The 21,450-nt window shown below is 36.0% G+C and overlaps 2 protein-coding genes across 5 annotated transcripts in view; one reads left to right on the top strand and one right to left on the bottom strand.

Moving 5' to 3' along the window:
• LOC149537873 (alpha/beta-Hydrolases superfamily protein) overlaps nt 1-21,450 on the top strand; it is a 189,266-nt gene that overhangs the window by 64,006 nt on the left and 103,810 nt on the right. For both annotated transcript variants that reach the window (XR_016355926.1, XM_089799267.1), the window contains exons 2-6: nt 3,677-3,752; nt 5,830-5,915; nt 8,678-8,771; nt 8,885-8,961; nt 9,237-9,364. Coding sequence is in view for 1 of the 2 variants with exons in the window: in XM_089799267.1 (XP_089655393.1) it covers nt 3,677-3,752; nt 5,830-5,915; nt 8,678-8,771; nt 8,885-8,961; nt 9,237-9,364 (461 nt within the window). In the remaining variant the exon portion in view is untranslated. The remainder of the gene's footprint in view (nt 1-3,676; nt 3,753-5,829; nt 5,916-8,677; nt 8,772-8,884; nt 8,962-9,236; nt 9,365-21,450) is intronic.
• LOC149537872 (uncharacterized) overlaps nt 10,380-21,450 on the bottom strand; it is a 144,064-nt gene continuing 132,993 nt past the window's right edge. For all 3 annotated transcript variants that reach the window (XM_089799268.1, XM_089799270.1, XM_089799269.1), the window contains one exon: nt 10,380-10,655. In XM_089799268.1, coding sequence (XP_089655394.1) covers nt 10,583-10,655 — 73 coding nt within the window. In that variant the 3' untranslated portion in view covers nt 10,380-10,582. The remainder of the gene's footprint in view (nt 10,656-21,450) is intronic.

Genomic DNA, 21,450 nt, shown 5'->3' with positions numbered 1-21,450 from the left:
ACTGAATTGCAGCCAAAGGCTGTGATCAGTCACACCATAAGGTGTGACTAAGGGATGGGACATGACTCCCTTTCCCTTTCCCTCCATCCTATACATACAAGAAACTCACCAAGTTTGAGATGGACAGACTACAGCGGCAGATTGCTAAAAGACGAGAAACTTTCCAACATATTAGAAGGTAATTGTGAGGAAAATATCCAGGGACATTACAACAACAATCTTCACCTTTTCTTCAGTTATTAGAGCAAGGGTCTGGGCATTGTCAGTAGAGTTTAAAGCCATTGACAGAAACTGTAAGAGTTTTTCCCCCAATGCTTGATTCAAACCTTCGTTATCATCTCTATAGGCATTGCAAAAGCAGTTTGCATCCATCTCTCCTAGCTGAGAACTCTTTGCAATCTCCTAATTCATAATATCCTTCAAACTTTGTATGGTATTTCTTTTCCTATTCTCGCAAATCTAAGGAAAAAGGCATAGTTTTTGTCCCCCTCCTTTAGTCACTGTACCTTGGATTTCTATTCCCAATTTATATGCTCTCTTCAAATTCTCCTTCCATTTCTCTCTCGAATCTCTTCCTCTCTATGAGTTGCTTGGGAACATTCTCCTTTAGCCATTTGTTCTTGAATAGTCATCATTTTGGAATTAATTTCCTTTTGAAAAAAATGAATCTATTCCAACATTTCACACATTTTTTGATTAAGTCCAATATTTGAGCAACTCTTTACATGATCGTACCCTTTATAGGCATACATGATCTTGTAGCATAAGGGAAGAGGCCCCTGTAAAGATCTGTCCATCCATTGGAGAAGCACAAGATGGTGGTTTGACACCATTCTCGGGAGAGCTTTGTGAGTGACATTACAACATATATTCCAATTGGTCAAAAAGAATTTGTCATGTTTATCCTGGATAATATTATTCCTCTTCCTATGATTAGACCAAGTAAAATGTTAACCTATCAGTTCAATGTCAAAGAAGTTAGATTTTCTAGCAAAGTTAGCCAGGTTCGCTATCTTGTTTGAGTAGCTCTCCCATCTTCTCAAAGGGAAATAGAGGAGAGTTAAAGTCTCCTGCAACCATCTAAAAAGAATCATCCATAATAATAGAAGAGATCTCCTCCTAGACCTCCTTATGCCCTGTGCAAGAGTTGGGAGCATACTCATTGATCAAGTCTCAAGAATAGCTCCCTAAGTTAGAACTGATAGATAGTTTGGCAAGTTTGAAACTAGATTCCTTTTTAATTTCTTGGATCCCACATCACAACCACCCTTTCAGATGCTTCACTGTCATTACTAATGCGGTTGGAGGATCTTGACCAAATTTGATCAAGAATGGTGCTAAAAGTTTCCACAATCATCTTCACTTCTTGCAACAAAAAAAATATCTATCCTCTTTCAAAATATATGTCTCCTCAATGCATATTGTTTCTAAGAACTGCTCAAGCCCCTCGTGTTCTGTGTGAGGAACATCATTTTTTACTTTCAGATATTGTGTCTAGGGTCCTCGGCCTCCCATTGGTGATTTTCCTTGCTGCCTTCTTTTGTCTTGAAAGCCTTTGTGATGAGTGACCATTCTATCTCTGTGCCCACATCAATATCCTTAGCTTTGGTTTTCCTTTTTCGAGCTGTCCATCTTTTATCATTTGTTGATATATGGTCACTAGTGGTTGCACCCAAGGATGAGAAGGGCTTCTTTGGTATAGGGGAAAAGGTCTCATTCTTCATAGGAGAATGCCTGATCCACTCCAACACAACTACTAATTCGTGTGGTTGATATAGGAATCTCTCCCCTAGCTTTGCTTGTACTTGGAGTATTAAAATTGCGGATCTCCCCTTCCTCTAACTGGGCTGTCTTTCCAAGGGATTTTTGCTCCTCATTTGAGATGGTAGTTTTATTTGGCATTTCCATTAGTTTTAAAATTCCATCTATGAAGGGGTATTCATCAGTCCCATCCTCCAAGATCTCCATCAATTTTCTTTCCGGCTACAACCACGGAGGGAAGTGCATTTATCTTTCAGTTTTGGCTGTTTCTCTGGAGGGGATTTGCATTTTGGAATCAAATGCCTTGGTCTGGAGCAGTTCTGACTGTAGATAGTAGCATTTTTATAAACAATTTTTTGGGTCCATTTGCCTAGCTTTAATTGCAACATAATAAAATTGGGGAGAGTCTTATTAACAACAACATTCACACAGAAACAAGCAAAGACTAAAGTGAATTCTTCTCTTGTTTGTTATCACATAGTTTTCCAAAATATGATTGTTGTTATCCTAGGGTTTGTTAACTCATCAGATCATGTCATGCAATTTGATTACTAAAAATCATTGATAGGAATGCCAAATGTATAAAGAAAACAAGCAATATGGGTTTTTGTTTCCTCTTTTCCTCAATTATCAAATGTTTTCCCCTAAGTCTATAGAGCTTGGTTTCATATGTGATTCTTCAGCTATCAAATAATTTTCTTCTGATTTTCATGGTTGAGAAGGGTTAACCTTACTAGTCACATCATCCCCTGCTACTTTTACAGTCCCATTTTATTTTTGACTATGATTTTGGAGTATACTTCATCTCTTACTCTAATTTCTTTAGTGGTTACTCACCCTAGACTACGATCTGAAATTAGAATTGCAAAAGTTGCATTTCCATTTGCAAAATCTTTTTGAGTGCTTTCGGTCTCATCTAATCTCACATAGCAGGGAGTTATTTGTTACAAGGTCTCATTTTGTTTAGTGTATTGGAATTATAATATCTCATTTGAGTAACTCTATTTGGCTGCTGAAGTTAAGAAAATGATTATTTGGTTTTGCTGACCTTTGATAAATAAGTGATAAAATGCAATGAAATGTAGAAATATCTAATAAATCTAACATGAAAAACCTTCTGCTGCTGCATTTCTTTGCTCCTAGCCATGGCGGTGCTCTTTGGTGTGAACTAATTAGATGTTTTTCTTTTTAACTATTTATCTTATATTAGGTTCTGAGTGGGCTCTACAGTTGTGGAATCTAACCTTACCTTTTGTTTCTTATGTAGGAGATTGTTTCCTACAATTTATTTTTGTGAAATGACTTCAAATTGGCAATACCAACCCAACAGATCATCTTAATTGTCTAAAAGTTTCTTGAAAATTTATATTGCTTTCAATATCATTGTGTGATGGCAAAAATGTTTTTTCTTGGGATCACTCGACAATTTGTTTGTAAGAGGAAAAGTGTAGGGGAAAGTTGTTAATGCAGTTATATTGATTTTGCTAATGTTATGTTGTGCAAACGTACTGGAGTCATACAGTTAAGCCCATATAAATTAGTGATACTCTTTCAGATTGATGTTCTTGAGCTCATCTTTGTACTGTTCGTACTGTGATATCTATTTATTAGAAAACACCTTGTGGTGTATTGTTCATTTACAATTGGTAAAAACAAGACGAGCCAAGCATCATGCTGGTCAAATTTACATTTTCTTTGTTTTTTTATAAAGCATAGGTAATTTATTTGAACTTGTGTATGTAGCAGACTTAGTAGTTGGTAAGTTGATGATTAACGACTTCTGGAAAGTCAAAATATACTTTATGTTGATCCCTAAATTATCAGGTGTATATATAGGTGATTTCAACTTATGTTTTTTTTAATTTCAAAGAAATTTTCACTATTCTTCATAACTATTGAACTTATTCATTTGCAGAGAATAGAGAACAAGGGAAAGGATTATGGGTCTTGTATTAAGGTTGGCGATTTCAAATGGTTTGTTAGAGAAACAGGTAGTTTCATGTTTTCAAAGTCAAAAGATTTCTGAAAATGTTTCCAAGCATTTGGCGTTAAAGATTTAAGTGTAATTCATGTATCATTTGAAGGCGTGGTACATGATTTGGAAGGACAATAAGGTTTGGTAACAGCACATTCATTTTTCTCTGTTAACTGATTACCCTCATATACTCAAATATTACAATTTTACTTCTGTTAATGTTGGCCAATGTTTTTTGTTCCATTATGTAATTTATTGATGCATAAAAAATATTAGGGAACACCTACTGCATCACCCTTGCTACAGACAAAAAATGAAAGCTATTAATAATGCTTTTTGTGCATATGATTGCTTGTCAAAATTGTGACTCTTGGAATTTGTAACAATCGATGGTTATTTGACAGCTGCTATCTTGAGTTTGAAATAATAGTGTCTTGATAGTCACTGTTGGAAACAATTTCCTCAAAAAATAGCATTTGCACATGAATTTAGACAGTGATTCTAATACCACTTCACTGTCACGAACATTGGAACCCTAGCATCATTGATCTGTTCATCCTTTTACAACTTTATCATCGAATCCAATGCCCTTTGCGGACAACAATTGATTTGATGTTTTGAATCTTGAAACCTAAATATTGATCATGATTCCATCAGTCAACACAAGCCTTAGGAAATGGTTGATTACCAAAACAAACTCAAAAAATCCAAGAATGTGATTTACATAGCTGATACCCTGGGTGGCTGGAACAATAAGGTGATGTTAAAAAGTAAAATCTAGCAACTAGGATCTCTCAAATGACACACACGCACACACCCATTGTAGTCAGTATAAACTCCCCTTGTTATGTTTAAAAATATTGTTCATTCATTAATGTATTAATTATGCATTAGCACTCTTCGGTAGTTGTCCTGTCGGTTGGTTGGCAGTTGTGTGCCCCCTGGAAACCATCGGGTTCTTAAAATATGTTGTGTACTCCCAATGAAGGGGATGTGGCATCGTTGGATGAATTGTAATCCTTGGCTGACCATCTCTAGTCTTCTTCTCTGTAATGAATTCATGAGCTAATAAAGATATACTTTACTCCTATATCTGGTATGTGCTGCATTTGTTCTATTATTTCATGCATGCAAATTATGAGGTACAGCAGTAAACCCACCCACACACATCTACACCTGCATGCATGTGCACACACACACACACATATTACAGCCACAGCCACAGTGCCACCTCCCATACCCACACCTGCACGCACGCACACAGTTGAAACATAGATATGATGAGGTGTGTGAGAAATAGGGTCTCTCCCAATTATTTTATTTTTTAAAATGGGAACATGCATGCACAAATATTTGAAACGTAGATATGATTGTGTGAGAAATAGGCCGGATCTCCTTTTTTTTGAAAATTCAACACAATAATATGAACATTGAGTTTCTTGGGTGTTCAGCAAAATGGAAGGGAAGGACATGCAGCGTGTTATATCTTGGATCCATAATGTGTTGTGGACAAATCATTCAATGTTCAATGATAACATCTACATAATAATTACTTGTGGGCAAATAATACTGTGGATCCTAGAGCACATTTGAGAATAGGGATGCTTTAACAATAACTGAAGATCAGTTCAATGATAACATCTGCAATTCCATCTTTGGAAAGACATCTGAGGATGTATTTAATTAAAGTGACATTTTAAAACAGAACTCAAACATACTGCAAAATTTCTATATGTTTCAATTCTCTAATGAATTTGATGAATAGGAAAATATGTCTGCAAAATCTTATAGTCGAATTCTTAGTGTGAAAGAAATGGTTCTATGAACCTTAAGATATTAGCCCATATAATTGCTGCAAGATTATGAATTGCACTTAATGATTAATGTGAATCTCCTTTTCTCCTAAATATATATATCCTTGGCAGTGACAAACTACATTCCATTAAATATTCTATGATTAATAACTTTTGGTGGAAAGCTTGAAAAGCTATTTGTTGCCTACTGTTCTTACCTTCTAAGTTTTGAAATTATGAAGGATTATTTCCCTTAAATTGTTTCAAGCTGCAGATATTTGTTATATTGTTGAATTGCAGGATCATCTGATACAAAGCTTGGTACAATTGTTTTCGTACATGGAGCACCAACACAATCCTTTAGCTATCGAGTTGTGATGGCTCAGGTCTGGTCTTCTTCGCTTTGTTGTGATGGCTTTCTTTCCATTCTCTCTTTGTCTTTCCTTGTTGTATAAAATATAGCTTTTGGATATCATAAGAATACATTTGAAATAACTTACATACATGCATCTCTTGCCACTAGTTGCAATTTGTTGTCTCCCATTTGAATTTTCTATAGAATTGATCTAGTCCCTCCAATGATATTAATTAAATACAAGGATCACAATCTCTTCTCACATGTTCACTGATTGTTATCTACAGGGCTTATTTTAATTTCACAAAACTGAGCCCTCTACCCATCTATCTATCTATCTATCTAATTTGCTTTAAAATAACTAATGCCTCTATGAGTATGTCACTTTTCTTATATTTTTACTCAATTCAAGAAATAAGTAATGCCAATGAAGTTGAACACATGAACTTAGCATAAAACAATTGAGTTCTTTCTTTAGGAAACCTGATCATGAAAATATGAATATGCCTGAATGTTTGAGCCACGAGGAATCTTCATTCAAAAAGAGAGCTCATTGCTATTCAGTAGGTAAAATGAATGGGACACAGTATCACAGAATAAACTGATGACTGCATATTATCAGTTGCTCTTGAAATTCTTTTAATCTTAAATGAATTTATCAATAACAATAATCCTAGATTTAACTCAAGTAGCTCATGACCCTACCAATATAATAATCACCTTCACTTGACTTTGAAGTATTAATAACATTTCATTTTTAGGGTGATGGCATCGCCCAGTTTAAACTTAATTTATGCTACAACCTGCAGAAGTAATCCGGGCTTGAAAATTTAATGTTTTGTCTATGCATTATTAACTTTATTCTGAAACATAACAATATTTTATTTGCTCAATATTAGACATATTTCTCTAGTAACAATATTCATTTTGAAAATAGATACCTAAACAGAAAACCCTTATTTGATGACCTGATCGATATCTCTTGAAATTTGTCTTCATACAAATTTACTTTGAAGCCCAACTATGGATCCTCTAATGAATCCACCCACAGTTGATTGGGTTTTTGTCCAACCACCCTTTGTGCTCGAGGGTTTGCATCTTCAAATCCCTTGTTGCAATTTATCTTGCTCACAAATTTTCTAAATGATTGACTGGTGATTCTTTTCCACTCCAAAGTCCCTTTTATCAATGATTTTCAGCAAACTCTTGTTTTTAATTTAATATTTGTCATAGAATGACCTATTAATATTTCAATTTATTTTCCTCCAACAAATCACTTTAACTTTCAGTAATTATTAATTAATTCCTTGTTACCTTAAATAATTCAAAACAACACAATAAACAAATAAATAATTATTTTGTTATCCACTGCCACCAAAAAAGGTGACATTATTAGTCCTACCACCTTGATATTGCTAGCCCTGAGGCAAACTGCACTTATAGAATGATTACCGATGAACTGTACCAATGACCAGGATCTTATGTCAATCTAGGAAGCCTGTAAAAGCTTCTACTGGAAATGTCGTGTTGCAATATGCTTGTAAGTATGACCTATTTATTTCTCTCCTAGATATATAATGGGTAATGAACCTCTGCATGAATTCAGCAAACTCACCATCATGTACTCTGATTTCTACATTCCTCGCTTCATCATAGGATGGAAACTCTCTCTAGTAAACCAAACCCAAATAGAAATTGTAGACATTATGCAAGGATAACACAATGCAAAACAATCTCTCTCGTGCATGCCTTGATGTCAACCTCATGCATGAACAAGGCATCCATCCTGTTTGCTGTGCCTATCATTATGGGATCATCTGTTAATGCTCCCATCTACGGTGAACTCAAACTCCATCGTCTGAAAATCCTGATTGTATCAGCCAACTGAACGCAACCACTACACTGATAAAACAACACCCCTCTCACTAAGTCCCACCACATAAAAAACTCAAAACATCTGTAACTGGGTACTCATCCATCTGAAAACTTGACCGTGAGACCTTGAATCAAGGAAATCCCCAACTTGCAATCCTCGCCTTACCATTAGATCTTCATCAATAAAATTATGAGTTGCACCACTGTTAACCAAACAAGTAACATGCCGTCCCTTCAGCGATCCTCCCACACAAAAATGATGATACTTAGGATTCTAGGAACTCCTGATAGAAAAGCGAATTGTACCTTTTGTTGAGTCACCACCATTATTAACATTATGTTCCTCATGCTCACTTTTCAAATTGGGGTCCACTACCTCCTTATCCATGTCTGAACTGACCTCTATGTAATATACTTTGCCTTTCCCAAAGCCCCTGTGGTCGAGCTCCCATGGTTCTTTACAAGAGAAACACAACTTCCTTAGCAACTCATTTCTTGACTTGGATATTGTGTTTTCAATAGTAAAACTGCAACAAACACATGAAATATAAAAAATATGCTAAGATGATATATATAGCCATGTTTCATTGACACCACACTGCATGCTATGCTCTACAACTCAACGTGTTAAGTGTAAACCATAAAAAACTATGAATGCAAGCCATGTTGGTTACAACCAGCCATAATTTCTCTGACTAATTCTATTATTAATTACACTCCTAGTTTGCAGTTATCTAATCCAAGGCCAGAAATGTAATTGCAATTTATATCAACATTAGAAATCACACAGCACAGAAGGTGTAAGGTATAAATGTTGGATCTTAATAATAGTCAAGTAAATGTATAAAGTGCCTCTTTTGCTGCTATGTTTTTCAAAGGTTCTATTGCAATATCATAGTGCAAGGTGTTGTAAACCAGATGGCAGATGCTGGCTACCACTGCTATGCACCAGATTGGCTTGGATTTGGATTTAGCCAAAAACCTCAACCTGGGTTTGATTTTGCATACACAGGTTTGTGAGTAGCTCATGATATGTTTCCCTGTTGTGATATTTTGAATATTTATGCTTTTGATTTTCTTTTATAGAATTGTTCATATTCTCATTTGCATTTTTCAATGTTTTAGAGGAAGCATTTCATGAAGAATTTGAGAAACTGTTGATTGAGTTGGGTATTGACAAACCTTTTATCATGGTAACTCAGGTATGAAAAGTTTAAGGGGTTCAATTAGAAGCACCCAATCTTGCAAAATTCTTATGGCCAGTGAAGACACTAATTTGTTGTTTATAAACTGTTATAAATGATACAATAGATTCAGTCGTATAATAATTCAGAACATGTCAGATGAATGTTGTGCGCTGTTAAACTACCATCTTTCCTTTACTTTTGTTTTAAATGATTTAAATTTTTCTGTTATTGCTCCTTATTAATGCACATCTTCACATATAGATAATAGGTTTATGCCACTCTGCATGCAGGGATTTCTTATGGGTTCCTATGGATTAACATGGGCATTGAAGAATCCAAGCAAGATAGAAAAGGTTGCCATCTTAAATAGTCCATTGACTCCTTCAGCTCCGGTTCCGGGTTTGTTTAAGAAATTACAGTAAGGGATTGTCTTGAATATTTCATTTTCTTGTTTTGATGCTTTATTTTATTACATATCAAATTTGTTCTTTTCCTTGGACGAATCACAAAAGACCCAATCATACGAGTTAACATTTGGTATTTACTATTGACTAAAACATTCTATGCACTTTGGAAGACTCTTGCATTGAACTATTTTTTACCCCCTTGTTTAAAATAATGGTTTTCCTAGTTATAGTTCCTTTCATTTCACATCTTACATATCTTCAATTTAAATTTGGTCTTGTTAGTTAAAAATCCTTCCATTTCACATGTTTGATCTGATAGATCTGAATTCCTTTCATTTCACATCCTACATCTTTTCAATTTCAATTTAAATTTGGCCTTGCTAAAGTTTTTTGTTACTTGCGTGTGTCCCTTGTGTAGTAAATGAAACTCCATTGGCTGTGAAATGTGTTGTTGAAACTTGAAATAAGCCACACTGGAACTATACTATGGATACTACCATAAAATTCCAGTCACAAAGAGGGCTGATAGCTCGGTAGTAGAGCACTTCAATATGCACATGGGAGGCTTGCAGTGTCTTTGTTTTTGGTCAGTTTTTGAGTTTCTCTGTAAGCTTCTAAGTGGGTTGAGGAGAACTCCAAACTACTTGGAGTGCATTGGTTTATTCTTTCTTGGCTTCTATTGTTGTATTTGAGCTTAGTTGAGAATATGGACCACTTTGATGCTTTTGGAAGCTTTTTTGGTTTCTTTGTGTCTTCTCCAAACTTCCTGAAGATGACATCTATATATACTTAGTAATTTGCCAAGCTGGCATTTGTGATCATCATCAATTGGATTTTGTTACTTCATGGCACGATCAAATTTCGTTTCCGGTGCCTTGGCAATGCTTTCTGCAATTTATATGGAGAATTCAAGAAACTTCTATAGTTTAATATTAAATTATGTGCTTAAGTGATTGTTGTTCATTTTTCACACATGTTCAAATGAAGGAAAATACATGCTTATTACTTTCAAGTAATTTTCAGAAATGCATCAAAGAAAAGTATTTTATTCATTTTGAAATAATGTACAATGTTTGCATGATGGAGCAAATCATGACAGAAATTAAAATAATGAAAGTAAATTTCTCCCACACATCTGACTGTGAGAGTAGTCCCTACATGCTGACATACACATATACTCTACAATAACTGGATAGAAGAGTAAAAGGAGAAAAGTTCATGGGCACCAGTCATTGCCTGTAATGACTGGTGATCTGGCGTCCATCGCTGTTCTGGATCTCGCCCTTCCCGTGCTTCCAATCCCTGCGTCCATAAAAGAGAATGGGTTAGATCCAATGGCTCTAAGCAATGCTGATAGCTCACTTCATCTCATTTTCATCATCCTACACACTATTCATTTCAGTAAAATACAGACATACATCAGCAGATAGAGAGGTCGATCATGAAGTACAAAAGTATTAAAGGGACAATTCATATTTGTTTTGAAACCTTTTACTTATAAAATCTGGTGAAAACAGGATAGGTGTAGCAGATGGAATTGGTATGCATACAAATAACAGCAAATGAAACATTAAAGGGACGAACTTTCAAAGTTTTGAAACCTTTTGTTTCACTCATATAGCAAGAATGAAAGCTACAGCAAGAGGTTATCTATCACAAACAAAAGATAACCATTTTCAGTCAGTGAAAAGAATGTGTCATACAAGTCAGAATGCAAACAAAAGCAAGATAATACTCATAAACTTACAACAGAACCAGTAAAGGCACAACGTTCAGAACAGAGATAAATGTGGCAAGTGTTACAACTTTCAGCATTCAGCAACTCTCATGAAATCACAGATCTGAATAATAAAAAAGGAATGCCATTTAATATTAGAAAGGAAAAAGGAGAAGTACGTTACAGCAACGTACCATTGATGCAATGTGATGCTCAAAATCTCTACTAAAATCTTTTATGGCGTAAAAATTCATATACAGCAAAGAGAGAAAACATCAAATCTAGTATGAATGATTACTTTCAGCAAAGGAAAAACACAGTCTCTAGCAGTTTAAGCAAATACAATCAGTATAGAGCTTCATGAATCTTTTGCAAAATACATCAGTGGATATGGTGTCTATTTTTCATGCACAACGGAACCATCAAACAATAAAATCTGGTATGACTTTCATCAAAGAGCTCTCATCAATTTTGTTATATACGAGTTCATACAGAAAATCAGCATGGAGCCAAGACAAATGAAATATCACAGTTATTATAGTTTGAAGCAGAAAATCTTCACAAAGAAACCATAGATCTAAGAGGAAAAGGATAAACAGCTGGAGTCGGCATGCTATTTTTCTTGCATACCCATGAAGCAAAGAAGTATTTACAATGAAATGAAGAGGAAACGATCACTTACTGAGGGCCATGTTGTTTTCTTTCATTTTCTTTGTGTTTCAAACAGCAGAGATAAGTTTCCAAGCATTCACATCTCAAAATCCGCATGGGAGTCCAGGGCCAGAGAAAACATCATAAATGGTATTCAGCAGTGCTGGGAAAGAGGAAATATAATAGTTGGAGTCGGCTTCAAAAGAAATAAAAGGAATCAATGGAAAGTCGGCATCTAGGAAAAGAGCCTCCATGTTTCATACCGTGAGCCGTTAATCTCCAAGCGCCACTTCCAGCAGAGACAAACAAAATGATGAGAACCCAGCAGGGAGAAAGAATCCATAAAAATATCAGTCTGCTATCAGAGTCCACGGCACAACAAAGACAAGAAAGGGCATGCAAAACCCAGTGTGCGATGAGAAACTCACACAAAATGCAGATTTCGACTTCAAATGATAGCAATCACCAGTCGGCTTCATAGAAAACTCTCTATTTTTCATGACAGGGTCTGTGATTGTATCAAGCGGCCTGTTATAACAGCAAAGAACCAAAGAAAATGGCATTTTCAACAACAAAATTGCAGGGTTTGAGCTTCATGACGGCTAGGGTTTCACTTTAACCTTGTCGAGTTTTGCCTCTGCTCTTTCTCATGAACTTCAAATGAGAAAACAAACCTTTACCTTTTCCTTTTTATCAAAACTTAAATTGGTTTGAATAGAAATTTTGGGTCCGATTGCATGCTAAAGAGATTGCATTATTTTTATTTGCATACACTTGTAATAACGCATTTGCATAATGTGTTATTTTTTTTAATTGCATGTACATTTGTTAAAATCTATTATTATTCTTTAGTTGATTTATATTATGATCAACTCAAAGATGATAATAGATTTTAAATGCATTAAAAATAAAAAAAAAATAAAAAAAAATAATGCAAGTAAAAAGGGAAAGACTCGTGTTTAAATGTCACTTTATTTTATTTTTCTTAATTGCATAAGTATTAAAGAATTGTAATTATTATTTTATAATTGATGTTCTATAAATCAATTATTAAAATAATAACATTCCTGCAATTAAGAAAAATAATAATAATTCAAGAGTCAAAATGAGTTACAGGAGGACTTGGTATAAAATGCCAAATTTCAAGGGACAACTTCAGTTGTTATTTTTAGAGGCATAGTTCAGACTGAAGACCTCAGAATGCATTATGGAGTGATTTATGGCAGTTTTAGGGACTTTTGTACACTTTTCTTATGCATGGTTGGTGGAACTTCAGTTCGGGATATTTTGAGCATGTTTTTGGAGTTTTCAGAGGTTCTTAATAATGAGTTAACTCATTATTTCGACCTAGCTTTCCTGTTTTGAGATAGTTGTATTGTTGATATATACTTCTCTTATTTTTGAGGAAGGGGTTCGATTTTGGGAGAGGATGCTTATGTGATTTTGTCCTTAGTGCCTTTTTCTCCATTATTTTGATCCATTATGCAGATGTATTGTTTTGGGGGCCTTTGATTGAAATAAAATTTTCATTGGAACCAGTTTTGGAGTTGACAGATTTAGTTGTATGCGTTAAAGTGATTGATGTTATTCAAATTATGTTTTAATGATAAACCTTTCTGAGTTATGTCTTAACTTGTATCTTCTTTATCTAAATAGCTGTTCATAGGTTTTGAGTTGTGTTTCCATTATTGATATATTCGATTGTCATCAAATTCCTTTCGTATATTTTTCAAGTTCATAAACCTTCTCTTAAATTGTTGATATGAATTAGTGGGTCTTCAAGCAGGGTTTCTTGTGATTGTCTTGTCAAAACTTTCATTGTATCTCAGGTATAACAGTGCTTTGTGTTATCAATCTTGGTGTATCACCTTATTTCTTTAAGTTTTCCATGATTAAGGTTATCTTTTTACCCTTTTCCATCTAAATTTTTCACTTCTCCATTAGTACAAGTAAGGTATAAGATATATCATATAGGAACCGGCCTAGAATCCGAATGTTCAGCCAAGTTATAAGTTACCCACAACTTTTGGCTGATCCCATGTTTCTCCAAAATTGCTGCGAGTTTTAGGACTTAAGGCAAAATTTCAGGGTGCAGATTTTGGAGATAACAGTGATAATTCATAAAGTTACTTTTTTTTCCCTTAAAAAATGGACACCTAAGGAATTCGAAGGGGCATTCGCACAAGTTTTTTTTTTTTTCTCTAATAAAGAACATTTGAGGGAAAAATGATTTATACAAAATTTAAACTTTCTTTGTTCTCTCCAAAAGCCATAAAAGGAGGTTTGGATCTCATTTTCCATATCCCAAAGAGTAAACATAATGAAATACTAATGGATTGAACATATATGTTTTTCTCAAATATTGGGAGGACAAAAATGTTACGAAAATGTGTCTCAATGTTGCATTTATATACTGTTACTATATACACAGTAAGTATTCATTTGAGCACACATTTTCCCTAAACTTTCCCAAAAGCTTTGGATGGGCTAGATAAGCATGACAATAAATTTACATTGCAAGATCATGTCCAATTTTGAAGATATTAAAGTTTTTATTTTTGATGTTGTCGAAGAAATTTCATGATCTCAATCTTGAAGCTTTAGAGGTTCTGAAACAACTTGGAAATGTTCATAATTGCTGTAGCGGGTTACAAGGTGACAATGCACATTGCAAGCTTTTTGGTACTTTGAATAGTTCGTCAATCAGACACCTAGCTCAAAAGTTATGTCCTCCAAAAGTTTTCTCCTAAAATAAGAAATTTAAAAACTGTTTTGAACATGTAAATGAATCGTAAAAGGGTGTTACATGAGTTGGTGTGTGTTTTGACACATCATAGGGCATCTTTTAATGGAGGTAAGATGGGTGCCACTTTATAAGTGGTTTTTAGCCCATGGTGTGTAATTTATTGTTGTTTGACGGTTTCATGTATTGTATCTCATATATATTAGGTGCGTGAGATGGAGGGTGTGTGAAAGACTCTTATATCTACTCAATCATCTCTGAATAACTAGGTGGTTGTCATGACCCCTAAAATGGAAACTCTACATATAAATGACAAAAATACTAAAAATATAATACAATATATCTTATGTATATATTAAACAAATATAATCACATTAATGTAATCCACAAACATATATGAATAATTAGAAAAATACAATCTATTTGTTAAAGTTCGCTACCAATTGATATATTTGTATTAGTCTTGAACAATTGATAAACAATTGAATAAATACTTATCAATATTCAAATAATAATAAATTAAGATAATTGTCACCCAAACTAATAAACAAAATACAGCAATAAAAATAAATAAATAAGATATCATTCAAAACTATTATAATAACATCAATTACATATTATAATTGCCAAATGCATATTTTAAGTGGGGGGGGGTCAAAGTAATGCCGATCAACATATGTGAACCGACATGTAACCCATTCCAAACAAACTATTATAAACTAACACCATACTATTCAAATTAAAGGCACCAAATACTAGTATGAGTGGTCATGCCGCTTTGTGGGCCCTAACGGGGTATTTAAAGGGGTCCCGTAGGATTAAGAGGGTATGGGCATGTTTTGAGAAATATATAAATAACTTTTAAGGGGGACCATAGAATTCATTGGAGAAGACAATTAAAAAGCATAAATTATCCAAGGAGAGCTGCAATTATAGGGATCTCACATCGCGTGAGATATATATGACATAAAGGTGGTATAAATCATAGAAAATTACTTATTAAAAACAATAATTTGTTGAGGGGTCTTTTTCCATTTAAAAAGCCATCAATTATGTATAAAAATTCTCTTTAAGGGATATGTAATAGGTGATACTTTAAATATAAGAAAGAGGCATAAAAGGTGGTGCATCTTATTGTAAGAATTTGGCTTAGGCCAGAATTCACCTAAGACCAAGGAACTCAAACACACGCACAATAGTAGACCAAAGAGAGAGTATGATCAGAATGACGATATATTCATTCAATATGCCATATCAAAGTACACTAGGAGTGCTTGTATATAAAAGCCTCTTGAGAGCTTCTAGACTGCATAGAAGTCAACATCATGATAAGTCATACAACCAGGCACATGTCCACCAGATATGGGTTATCCTCCATTAAGCACAGAAGTAAGTGTGATGATTTGAGGATAAGCCTCCAATGGTGTATCACGCAAACCAGTGTTGTAGACAACATGTGCTGAATTAGGAGTGCAAATAATTGTGTTGTCAATATGACAACTTAGTGAATGATGAAAACTCCAGTGTTGTAGACACTATGTGTTGAAATAGAGTTGCGTACTTCTGTGTTGTCAACATGACAACTCATGAGAGTACACAAACTCCTAAGTGTCTCACAAAAATAAATAATAAAATAATGTAATATAATAAAATAATGCATTAACCTAAGTAAACTTAAGTAAAGTGTAAATAGTAAATACTTATTTACACCAACACCCTCCCTTAAGTGCAACTTAGGGGAATGCCCTTAAGCTTACGAAAACTAGGATGAAGTGCATGATGGGTCCCGACTACTAGGCCATGTTAGGTACCCGTGTACATAATGAAATGCAATCTCTCATAAAGTGGAGAAAGAGGGAAAACCTCATGGGAAAAACCCTCCCCCAAAAAGAGAGATGAAACACACATACGATGTATGGATGGATGGAGTAATTAAGAACCCCCCATTACGACATACATCCAATATATACATAAGAGAATGATGAGAAGAGGAAGAGAGACAGAATAGGCTCCCCCCCCAAAGAAGAATGCTTGCCAGTGACTGCTCTGATGAAGAAGCTGATCCAAGATTGTAGAATGGTGTTCCTCCCCTTAGGAATAAACAATGCTAAGGGTACAAATGAGACGGTTTTGCTGTGTGTGGAAATAATCCCATGGACAAGTGATGTCTCTGAAACCTGCTCAACTGGTTGAATAACTTGTCTCAAAGAACTATCTGTCTCTGCAACTGATGAAGAACCCTTCTGCAACTGCTGATCATAAGTATCGACAATCACTTCAACCTGTGACGATTGATCATGTAGAGAATGAACAAGAGGGTCAGATGGGACCCTCGTGACAACTGAAGAAGGTATTGCTGCATCAAGAAGAAGAGGTAGATCATCAATACTGTCCCCCAAAACTGCCACTGAAGTTGGACCTAGAAGATTGGATGTACCTTGTTGTGTTGGACTTGTCACTATGGCTATGTATGCATGTGGACTGAACTGATATAGTGACCTCTCGCTGCAACTGTTGATAGAACCCCACGTTTCTGAATCTGTTGAAGCACTATTGCTAGTGTCACTATCAGTTTCCACATGGTATGATGTGTGGAGAGGATAAGAGGATAGGCTTGGTGAACTTTCCTCAAAGTGTACATCCTTCTCCACAAAGATTTGATGTGTCTCTGGATCCAATAGTTTGTATGCCTTTACATCATCTAATAACCAATGAAAGTAAAAGGCCGAGGTGATTGTGCCTTGTATCCCCTGGAAGATATCTTTGCCCATGTAGGACAACCGAAGACTCTGAAGTGTGTCACAATTGGTTTTTTGCCGCACCATGCCTCAAAAAGAGTCTTGCAATCTAAGGTTGGATGAGGAGATCGATTAAGGATGTGAGTGGCACTGCTAATTGCTTCGACTTCTAATGATGGATCGAGAGACTTGGCTTGTATCATGCAACTTGCCATAGATTTGAGAGTGCAGATCCTCAATGCTGCAACATTTGTCTTATGCGGACTGAATACTGGTGAAATTCTAAGATCAATTCCCTCAAGTCTGCAAAAGTCTTTAAGTCTTCTATTCACATACATGCCTCCATTGTCCATTCTTAGAATTTTGATGGCTTTCCTCGGTTTCTGTTCAACATAGTCTTGAAGGCTAGAAACTTGTCCAACACTTCATTCTTATGACGAAGAAAATAGACCCAAGTGTATCTTGAAAAGTCATCAATGAAAGTCAGTATGTAGCGACCCTAGTTGACTGGAAAAGGACCTGCTAATACCATGTGAACCATTTGTAGAACACCTGGTGCTCTTGAAGACTTCCTTTTTTGTAACTTCCCCTTTGGATGCATATCCATTGAATCTGTTGAAAATTCACCATGGGAAAAGTTGATTTGGGGTAGACCTTTGACCATTCTGTTTGTGCAAAATTGTTGAAGATAGCGGAAGGCAAGATGACCAAACCGTTGATGCCATAATTGCATTGTTGAATTTGATTGAGATTGTGTCAACAAGGCCTTTGAAGAAGACTTGGGCACAAAGTGAGAGAAAGAGTATAACCTTTTGTTATGGTTCACTTTCCCCATTGCAACCAATGAGACGTCTTTAAGGCTGTGCACCTTTACTGAGTCTGGAAGGAACTCAATTCTATGACCATCTTCGAGGTGAGTGATTTGGTAAATCGAGAGGAGATTAGAACTTAGGTTTGGAACATAGAGAACATCTTGAAACTCTCCATTTTCTATTTCCATGTTTCCTGTCCCTTCAACTTCCATTTTGGTATTATCTCCCACGAAGATGTGTGGTACTTGTTACTACTTCATTGAAGAAAAATCCTCCTTTGAAGAACCCATATTATATGAGGCACCTGAATCAAGTATCCATTCCTTTGAAGAGTTTGAATTTTCCATGAGTGATTGCCCTTTGCCCTTTGAATCTGAAGAAGACCCTTTCTCCTTGTAAGCATTAGGCAATGGAACATTATGTTTTTTCATGATGTTGGTCAATTCATCAATCTTTTTAAGATAACACTCATGTTCTTCATGATCCATTTTCTTGCAATAGGCACACTTTTTCTACTCCTTATTGTTGTCCCCCTTCTTGTTTGAATTCGAGGACTTGCCTTGTTGATTGGATTGTGGTGTTGTCTTTTTTGCATCCTCTGATTTGTTCTTCTACTTCTTTTTCTTACCCTTTCCTTTATTTGAAGATTGTCCAGCTGAATTTTGAGAACCCTCATTACTGGCTACCAAAGCTTTAGACTAAGGTGATTTGAGAATCCCCATTGATTTCAACTTCTTTTCTTCTGTATCCAACATATCAGCATATTCATCAAAAGTGACTTTCTTATAGGCAGACCCTAATGTAGTCTTTGAGGTGTTATAAGAAGATACAAATGTGGAATACTCCGATGGCAGCTTGTGTATGAGATAGATCAATTTGTCATCTTTGATAGAACTCCCACAATCAGAAAGCTTTGTCCTTAGTTCATTCGCTTTAATGATGAAATCCTGTATAGAATCAAATGACTTAGGATCTAAGGAGACAAGCTAATCTTCAATTTTGAAAACATCCTCTTCAGACACTTTACCATATAGGTTTTCGAGGGTATCCCAAGCTTCTTTGGATGTAGAACACTTCTTAATTTGATACATGATCTTGTCATTAACCCCCAAACATATATCACCTAGGGCTTTCCTATCAATTACTACCCAAGCTGAAATATCACTTGCTGATACATTATCACCTGCTGGTTTAGGAAGAGTACCATCTACATATTGAGAAACTCCATTGGGCATTAAATGATACCACATTTTGATGGACTATGTAGCATAGTTATGTGGAGTTAATTTTGAAAACTTAAAATTTTCCATAATGCAGAAAATGAAAGAGAAGTGCAAAAAAGAGAGAACACAACACCAAGAACACCCCCCCTTTTCACTAAATCAAGAATCCCCCCCAAAATAGATGCTTTTGGCACTTTATCAGTAGTGCGATTACAATAGCCATTTGCCAATTTTTGGCTTTCGTGGACTTCTGATTTTGCTTGTTACAACCTCTTGAAAGACTACAAATCTGGAACTTTACAATGTGCTACAATTCTGAAGCAAAGAAAGACCCTATTTTTGAAAGTGACACTTTTTTCCACACAACCCTACAATCTGACTGTAGATTTGGAAAGTAGACTAAAAATAACGCACTTTAAAAAAAAATAGAACTTGTTTTCGAGTCTAGATGTGCCCATACAGAGCGTCTGAAGTTGCAAAATGTAGGATTATGCAAGTACAGTCACCAAAAAACACAAATACTGACAAATTCGTGCACCAAAACCAGAAAAGAGCTGCACCACTGAAAAGTTCAAGAAATTCCACCCAATTTAAAAAAAATCGCACTTGATTTGGAGTCCGAATGACTGAGATATGGCCTCCCAAAGTCGGACTGCAAAATAAAAAATCAATCTGGAGAGGGGTTGCAGCAGCAAAAGATGGGGTTAAATTTGACGGTCATATGATCCTCGCAACACTTAAAATTTGCCTTGGAATGACGGTCAGATGGCCGTCAAATTTAGGCTCGTGAATTTGATGACTTTAGCAAAAAATGGGGCCCCCTGCTGATGTGTTTGGCTGACTGTGCGTCCGTACTATATGGACTGGACACGTGTCGTTGACCTTTTGTACGGATGCTGACGCGGATTGCTGACGTGGGCGACAGCTGGTCTGATGATGTGGTGCTGTGGATGCCATGTGTGTTGCTGTCGTGGGCAGGTTGGGCGAATAAAATATTGCTGTGTGGCTTAGTTTTAGTGATCCGCGTGTTGCAGTTGGCAGAGTCCGAGGTGTCTAGCGGGCGATGCGTGTCGAGATTGGATTTGCCCGCATGTACTTTGGTGCAGACTGTCCGTGGGCAAGAATGACTGGTTTGGTGTTATGCCACATATGAAGGTTGAGCTGGCACGGACCAGTAAAATGCCTCTGCGTGTCGTCGAGGAATGCTGGTCGTAGGATCATTTGCGGCCGGTTTGTTGAGTTTTCCGTCGACGAGTTTTGGATTCTACGCATCGCCGATTTATAAACACCTCGCCAAAAACAGACTTCCACATGCGCCGGAAACCTACGAATTATCCCACATTCATGGGTTTGGCGAGTGCCAAGATATATAAAACACTAAGTGTGGAAGGATTAAACGAAGTGCCCTGTCTGCTAGGAATTTGATGGCCTAACTAGGGAGGCTGCTGGAATTGATGACCGCTAGTTGAGACTCTTGCCGAATTTTGTAGAGAGGGCCGCCAGCTAAGTTATGTAGCCGGATTTCAATGTAGTGTACGGTCGAAATTTGCAGAGGCCGAAAAATGATATAATATGCCTACAAAATAAATAATGAAGCCTGCGTAATAAATACAAAAATTCCTCCAAAATTGCAGAGCCGGGGTGTGACTGCCTGGTTCTGCAAATTTTTTTTTCTTTGACTGGCTAATTGATGAAAAAATTCCGAAAATACCTAGATGGAAAAATAAATTGTATAGATTAAATTAATTTCAGATTTGAAAAACAAATGCTCAGATTGAATTAGATTATACCCGGTTTGCAAATCAGTGCCTTCGAGTGCTCGTTTGGAATTTTTTTTTTGCCTCACGATCAACTTTAGCCCAGCATAGGCAAATTTATAGTCGATCTTCACCGAATTGATGCTTTGGACGCAATGGCGAGGTTAGATCTGACTTTAGACACTCCTGATTTTTGCAGATACTCTGGATTCGGGTCGAGGTGTTGAAACATGAACGGTCTCGAACCGTTGTGTAGGGAACTCCCCGAGCTCTGATACCATGTACGAATTTGGCTTAGGCCAAAATTCACCCAAGACCAAGTAACTCAAACACAAGCACAACAGTAGACCAAAGAGAGAGTATGATCAGAATGACGATATATTCATTCAATATGCCATATCAAAGTACACTAGGAGTGCTTGTATATAAAGGCCTCTGGAGAGCTTCTAGATTGCA

This window comes from Cupressus sempervirens, chromosome 9 (assembly GCF_028749045.1).
Source record: "Cupressus sempervirens isolate cs-2001-9-10 chromosome 9, ASM2874904v1, whole genome shotgun sequence".
Lineage (NCBI taxonomy): Eukaryota > Viridiplantae > Streptophyta > Pinopsida > Cupressales > Cupressaceae > Cupressus > Cupressus sempervirens.
Note: the sequence above shows the minus strand (reverse complement) of the source record. Positions and strands in the feature narration are given on the sequence as shown.